Below are 8,168 nucleotides of genomic sequence, written 5' to 3' on the forward strand. Positions count from 1 at the left end.
TTCAAACTCTAAAATTTGGGGTCTAGATATTATGAAACAGCCAAATTAGCATAAAAAGGTGATGATACCTACCAAAATTTTACAGTTCATCTATCTTTTTAATATTATTTAACCATACAATTATCAATTTATTTTTAAACAAAATCTCAAACTTCATGATACAACCAATATACCCTACTTTCTTTTCAAATTAACTTTGAGTTGGTTATGAAACACTTTTTCTTCCTTTACTAAAAATGCTTCCCTCCACTTCTTCGGTTAAATAAATAATTTCTTTCAACCTAGTATTAAAATAGATCATCCCAGATTTGTTTTCTCTATTTTGACTGTAAAAGTAATAATTCCTTAGAATGGCATAATGTTTTAGCTTTCAAAGAACAAAAAAATAGTCAATTTTAATATTACTGAGCACCTATGAATGTATATACCATTGTACTAAATGCTGGGAGTGGAGGGACGAAGATATAAATATGGAAGACAATGACCTCAAGAAAGCTCTCAGTAGAGAGAAGATATGTATACAAAGAATAGAAAAGCATAAACAAGGGATCAAGAGAGAGTGTACTAAAAGGGAAGACATGCTAAGCATAGGCCGAATATGGAAGTAGCCAACCTCAAGATTACAAATGAGAACATTTATACTATGTGCTGCTTTTCACATTCCAAAGGCGATCTCAATGAATGTAAAGGTTTCTTGATGTTTGCTCACTGTTGCTGTTATTGGCATGTTCTCAGCTTACTGTTTACACAGTATGAATGATTCTGATCTAATTTTCTACAAAGATTAGAGGGAAACAGATTTGAATTTTGTATTAAAGGGGTGGGGTGGTTCACTAGAAATTAATCTCACTTACTAGAAAAAAAGTTAACACCCAGACGAACAATAAGGGTGAGTTTAGAAGTTGTGTGCTTATTTACTAATAAATAAGTGTCCCTTAAAAAATAAGACTGCTATAATTTCACTTCCATTAAGAACATGTATCTCAAGTTTTTTTGCCTTTACAACAGTGCAAGATCAGTTGGAAAAATTTTTATATGATATGTTCAGATTTCAGAACTAAAGGCACTGTTTTACTAATTTTTTTCTGTGTTTCTCAATGTCAATGTTAAAATATGCTGGTCAGAATGAGAATTTTTTTTTTAAATAATGAAATTAGAATTCATATTTTCTTTTCCCAAGTTTCTTGAGTTTTACACACCTTACCTAGTCTGTCCCCAAATAAACAAAAAATGTGACTAAAAGAGCATACTGGAACTTCCCCTGAGGGCAGAAATTTTTCACTTGACAATGCTCAAGTGCCAAAAGTGCCGTTCAAGGCACTCAGAAAATAATTTGTTCAAAGACTCCTGACTTTACTACTTTGTATCCAACTATCTATTATCCTAAAAACATCAGTGTCTTTGTTTTTAAAATGCCATTAATTCAAGGAAATTCTTGTTACCCCAGGACTGATTCTTTATCTTCAAAGTTAAGAGGGGAGAAAAGATGAATGTCATAATATAAAAATGTTCACTAATAAACTATTTTTAAAGTCTTTGCCCATGAGGTCTGTTTGTAGTAAACCTCAGACAAAACAATGCAAATAAAATGGAAGCTCAGCCTGACCTGTGGTGGCACAGTGCAGGGGTCCCCAAACTACGCCTGCCGGTCGCATGCGGCCCCGAGGCCACTTATCCGGCCCCGCGGCACTTCCGGAAGGGGCACCTCTTTCATTGGTGGTCAGTGAGAGGAGCATAGTTCCCATTGAAATACTGGTCAGTTTGTTGATTTAAATTTATTTGTTCTTTATTTTAAATATTGTATTTGTTCCCATTTTGTTTTTTTTTACTTTAAAATAAGATGTGTGCAGTGTGCATAGGGATTTGTTCATAGTTTTTTTTATAGTCCGGCCCTCCAACAGTCTGAGGGACAGTGAACTGGCCCCCTGTGTAAAAAGTTTGGGGACCCCTGGGATAAAGCATCGACCTGGAACGCTGAGGTCGCTAGTTCAAAACCCTGTACTTGGCTGGTCAAGGCACATACGGGATGCTCCCTGCTCCTCCCTCCTTTCTCTTTCTCTCTCCTCTCTAAAAGTGAATAAATAAAATAGTTTAAAAAAATAACTCTTAAGAAATGGAAGCTCAGAAGTAAAACCACAAATTTTGCAAAAAAGAACTTCATGAGGTTGATCAGAGTGACAATGGGTTAAGTTTCTTAAGATTGATAATGATATTGGTATTGAAATGTTTGGTCTAATTCCTTTCCCCTTAGGATTCCTAGTGTAAGCACTTATGAATGAAGCAATAGGCTTTGAAAATAATGGAGTGGTGGTGAAAGTAACACAACAGGCCACTGAGTTGATAAATGTTGAAATGAGAGTTGGGTACATGGAATCCATTTTATTACTATCTTCCTTTGTTTATATTTGACAGTTCCCATAACAGAAAAATGTTTAAAGCAAAACGAATAAATAATATTAGAAAACTGTTCAAATCACGTATATTGGCAAATGAGATTATGACAGAAACAGTCAATTAAATATTGAAAGCTGACAAAGTGCTTTAAAAGAATGATCCAGAGAGGTCCCTGGAAAATGAGAAGTTAAAAAAAATGTGTGTGTGTGTGTGTGTGATAATGCTATGAAAAATTGAACATGTGCATATGTGGGGATAAGGGTTATATGGGAACTCTGTACTTCCTCTTGTAATTTTTATTCATTGCTTTTTAGAATGAGAGAAGAGACAGAAACACTAATTTGTTGTTTCACTTATTCATGCTGTCATTGGTTAATTCTCTCTCTCTCTCTTGCTCTCTCTCTTTTTTAAATCAGTGAAAGGAGGCAGAGACAGACTCCCATGTGTGCCCCGATGGGGATTATCCACTGGCAAGCCCACTTGCAGGCGATGCTCTGCCCATCTGGGGCCTTGCTCCATTGCTCAGCAACAGAGCTCTTCTTAGTGTCTGAGGTAGAGGACATGGAGCCATTCTCAGCATCTGGGGCTAACTCGCTCCAATCAAGCCATGGCTGTAGGATGGAGGGAGAGAGAAGCAAGAGAGGGAGGGGTGGAGAAGCAAATGGGCGCTTCTCCTGTGTGCCTTGACAAGGAATCAAACCTGGGACATCCACATGACAGGCTGATGCTCTACCATTGACCCAACTAGCCAGGGCCAGTTAATTCTTGTATGTATCCTGACCAGCGAACAAACACACAATCTGAGCATGGTAGGACTACCCTCACCCAACTGAATTATCCGACCAAGATAGGAATTCTGTACTTTCTAAAAACTAAAGTGTATTAATAATAATAAAAAATGTCTAATGTGAAGGATAGCTTATTGCATGTGTTATTATACAACTTTGTCAGAATAATTCATGTCCCCAGTATCATTCAATTCACTTATTTTTTTTGTCTCCAGAAACTCAACTTTCTCACTACAAAGTAATTTTGGTTCTCATTCTGAATGTTGTCATTTAATAAAAACAAACTTCCTCTACTACTTTATCTAACTGGTTCTCCCAAATGAATGTGGTAATTTGTCAAGATTCCAAGATTTTTTTTATACAAATAAAAAGCTCTTCTATTTATTATGTGCTTCACAATTTCAATACTCAAATATTAGATATCCTATTCGTATATCATATCACTAGGCAGCTGAGATTCAGTGGTTAGCATTTTCTACTTTCTTCCCCAACACAGAAATATGAATTCCAGCACTCCTGTGTTCACATTATTACTTTCCTCACGAGGCAGTCGGTGCATTTGATAACTCATATCTCGACTATATTTAATATATTATGTGGTTTCACCTGGGATAATCCAATTCATGTCCAGGAAGAAGGCTACGAACTATTCCTAATAATAAAACAAGGGAGCTAGAGTTTCCTTAGCAAGTGAAATAATTCCTCAGTATAATACAGTCATTTCATTATAAAACATAGAATACTATAACATTTCATTGTAACAAACAAGACATCTAAATTTGTTTCATAATACACCAAGCTCACATACTTCACTAAAATCAAAATTCTGTGAAAGAAAAGATCATGAATAGGGTAAGCAGATAGGAAATAGTAGCCCATTCACTTATTGTCCTTCCTTTTTTTTGCCCTTCCTCTAGACCAATTAAAGTAACAGAACTAGTGAGAAAGACCCTTAGAGACTAATCATCATCTTCTTTTTTCCAAACAGTATGTTTTAGAGCCTTAAGCAGGCAGCAAGGGTTCAAAGATGTGTTACAAAGAAAAAAATGTAAGTGTGATTTTAGTCGAGCTGAGGAGTTGCAAATTTGTGTTTAAGATTTTGCTTTTATGAAACAGTCCACTGCTAAATTTTGGGTTGAAAAACCACTAATAGTCTACACTCCACCTTCCAAAAGAGGACTCTAAAGCTGAGAGAGGTTAAGCATGAACAAGATGATAATGTTGGTGGCAAAGGCATGTATAAATAGGCTGAGGTCTTAGAACTAGACCTCAGTACCTTTCACAGAAGGTCTAGAAACGCAGAGGAGAAAAAGCAAGTTTCAAGATTACCTTTCTTCAATTCCATTCTCTACACTAGCCACACCAGTTATCTATCAACACCTTTCCTTAGTGTCCATGAGCTGTCTTTACTGCTGTTTCCGAAGACCCCTTGTTTATGCCTCTTTTCTGTTTCTTTGCTTCTTAGAAAATGGCTCTGTGATATGCTATGTCACACAATCTCTCTTGAACAGGTGCTAATACTTTAAACTAGCCTGTACAAAAAAAGTTGTGTTTTATTATAGGACCAATTTTTTTAAATACACAGAAGTAACGTTTCTTCACAGAGATGCTAAGCAGACCCACAAGTTTCCAAATGGACTGAAATAGAATTATAGTAACTACTAAAATTAGGTAAAAAGTCAAAAAAGGGGAGGCTGAATGCCTCTCAAACCAGGACTCTACCCCTACCCAGATCTGTGACACCTAGATTAGGGGTGTACACTTCAGCTCAGGGATCCAGTTCCAGTGCCTTTGAACAGCATTTACAATCAGGTCTTCTTTAGGAATGTACTTGATACTTTACAACCTGCTCACAGTCCCTGTAGTAAAGATACACACTGACTTATTTGAGGCTTTACAGGATAAAAAATAAAATCATAAAGTATGAGAGCAAGAATGTTTCTCAGGAATTATTTAGTCCAAACCCCTCATTTCTCTCCCAAGAATACCAAAACAAATGATTAAAGTGACTTTCTAGTCACAGAGCTAGTGGGAGAAATTAGATTTTATTTTCATTACTACTTTCCACTCTTCTACAAAGTACTAAATATGATCACTACTCAGGCAATTGACAGCTATCATCACATGTTCTGGCATCATTTAGATGTAAACTTGTGCAACACATCCAAGGTGTAATAAACAACAAGCACAAATATAAACAGGTCACATTAACATGACTTAGGAGAAAAAAATACACCCAAGATCACAACATGTCCCACCAAGTTCAAAATGTCTCATAGTGCAATCCCAAGAATCAGTTTGCAGCACTTAACAATCATCCCAAAATAAAATTCTGAGAGCATTTCTTGCTGGTAATTTAGATTTTAAATGGTTTTAGGTTCATAGTTATTAAGCCATATAACTGCAATCTTGCCCTAAACACCGCTGTGTCCAATGTATTTTTAGCCCTTCCTATGTAAAAGTTACTTATACCTAAGTAACCCCTAAATAATAAAACTCTAGGTGATAGTTTTCCAAACTTAGTAACAGTAAATATCAGAAAACAATGTTTAACTATACAAATCAGAAATGTATTCACACACTGGTATATTTATATACTGTGCATCTAAAAGGAGCTGTTTGTGTCCCCCCAAATGGTTACTCTCTGGCAAATCTAATCCAAGTAACTAAAGTCAGGAATTACTGAATCTGATACAGTAACTTTATTTTTACTTTGCCTGAGTAACACAAACACCTAGGAAACTCACTTGAAAAAGAGTTACTGTAATTTTAACCACTTATAGAACATTCTTCTTTTTTGTCTAAAAGTGGTTCTTCTCCTTGTTTTTTTCACAAGTCTCCTAGGGATCTGAACACCACAAACTTTACTCTCTAATCAAAAGGAGAGTTGTTAACCTTGACATTTTACGGTCACTCTTTGAAAAGGGCAAATTAAATTTTAGTTTTGCTTTTTAATTAAAACGGTAATTACTCCCACCACCACCACAGAGTGGAGATGAAAAATTTGTCACAGGCTCCCTAATAATAGGCACAAAGGAATCATCTTGGTTAGAAATGTAAAGAACACTATTGCATTACAAAACCCTGAGTCATCCCCAGTTTACTCAGCAGATTTGGATAAACACTGGAGTGGGACACTTCAGTGACTTATGTCTTATGTGTTCACCCATTCATACCTCCATGAATAAACATACAATGTTAACAGATTTCATATACAGTTAACTAAATAAGATACAGCAAAAATTCTTTTAAAAAGTTCTGACACAGTGAAGATGCCCATCTAGCAAATAAACTGTATTTTATTCGTTTTCCTCTCATTTCAAATGCACTACAGTTCGCAGGCAAGTTATGCAAAAAAAAAAAAAGAAAACAAAAGAAAAGAAAGGAAAAAAAACCCATAAAAACAACCAAGAAATGATTAAAATATAAAACTCGTGAAACTGATTTCGGTAATCTACATTCATCTCAGCGACTCAAAATTAACACATGCCCGATACTAATAATGACCAGGACAAGCTTACTGATCTCTTCCTTGGTATGGTACCAAACAGGAGCAATGTACATTTTCCCTAAATTCTAACACTGAACCTTCTTGACATTAACGTCTAGTATACAGCCCAAGTGTACGCTGAAGGCTGATTTTAAACCAATCTTTTCAATCAAATGCACAAAGACTAAGCAGGTCCCCCAAAAAGTACAACCTAGAAGTTCCCTAAGGCCTCTTTCCCATTCCGAAAGTTACTGAACATGAATTGAGAGATATGAAGAGGCGGGGATCACAGGGGAAGAAGGAACCGAGGAAACTAGAAGTCAAAGAGTTGTTCCCCCAAAGGCGAACCTCTTCTGCACTCCTTCCCACAGGAACACAGATCCAATGAGGGCCTTTGGGAGTCCGCTCCTCGCTTTCCCCGGGGACGCCGCAGGTCCGAGGACAACAATCCGAACGGAGGAAGCAGAGGACCGGTGAGCACTGGGAGGTCCCGCAGGAAAGCGGCAGGCAGGTTTGCGCGCTTTCCCAGGCGACCCTGGGACGAACGCACGAGGACCACCGGCTCCAGCTTCGGCAGAGCTGAGAGTCCAGCCATCGGCAGCGGACAAAGAGCTCCCCCCGACCTTCGCCCCTGGCCCACCCGGCAGGCCCGGTCACACACTTACGTGGAGAGTTTCCTGGTCCAGAAGAGGCCCCCGGGCCACAACTCTTGGAGTTGCACGGCCCGGCCCAGGTTGCTTTTGATCTGGGCCAGCTGCAAGTCGGACTCGGCGTCCAGCCGCTCGGCGTAGGGCAGCAGCTTGTTGTAGACAATCTCCTTCTGCGGGACGAAGGTCCGCGGGCCCGGCCCGGGACGCCCGCCCGGCTCCGGCGGATCCCCGCCGCCCGCCCGCTCGGCCGGCTCCATGAGCCCCGGGACACCCTCCCACCCCCTCCCACCCGAACCCACCCCGACACCCACCCCTCTCCGGGCTCCGCCTCCTCCGCGTCGTCGTTGCCCTGAGGCCGCCGGCGGCCCGTCGCCCTGTGCCCGATCGCTGGGCCCCCTCCCCTGGCCGGCGCGCGGCTAGCCCCGCGCAGTCCCGGTTCGTTGGCGGCGGCAGCAGCCGCTCTGCTCTCCCCGCACCAACTCGGCTGGTGACGCTGCAGCCACCGGCCCGGAGGTTCCGGAGGGGCCTCAAGTCACTTCCGGGGCGGGGCGACGGAGTCGAAGGAGGTGGTGCCGGGGGGGCGGGGCGACGGAGTCGAAGGAGGTGGTGCCGGGGGGGGCGGGGCGACGGAGTCGAAGGAGGTGGTGCCGGGGGGGGGGGGGGGGGGGGGGGCGCGCCTCAGCTTGCGGTGGGCCGGGCTCGGAGCCCCCACCGTCGCCCCGAGCGTCGGGCTGGCCCACCGGAAACACGAGGCCGAGTTCCAAGCTATTGTCCTTCTTTCCCGGGGTCGTGCGTTTCCCTGCGACTTCCTCTCGGAACCCGCAGTCGCGGTGGCCTCTGGCAGGG

The 8,168-nt window shown here is 41.0% G+C and overlaps 1 protein-coding gene across 2 annotated transcripts in view; it reads right to left on the reverse strand.

Annotated features, from left to right (window-relative positions):
* PSME4 (proteasome activator subunit 4) overlaps positions 1–7,589 on the reverse strand; it is a 109,602-nt gene extending 102,013 nt beyond the window's left edge. For both annotated transcript variants that reach the window (XM_066267121.1, XM_066267120.1), the window contains exon 1: positions 7,338–7,589. In XM_066267121.1, the coding sequence (XP_066123218.1) occupies positions 7,338–7,579 (242 nt within the window). In that variant the 5' untranslated portion in view covers positions 7,580–7,589. The remainder of the gene's footprint in view (positions 1–7,337) is intronic.
* Between the last annotated feature and the right edge of the window lie 579 nt (positions 7,590–8,168).

Source organism: Saccopteryx bilineata, chromosome 3 (genome assembly GCF_036850765.1).
Source record: "Saccopteryx bilineata isolate mSacBil1 chromosome 3, mSacBil1_pri_phased_curated, whole genome shotgun sequence".
NCBI classification, from domain to species: domain Eukaryota; kingdom Metazoa; phylum Chordata; class Mammalia; order Chiroptera; family Emballonuridae; genus Saccopteryx; species Saccopteryx bilineata.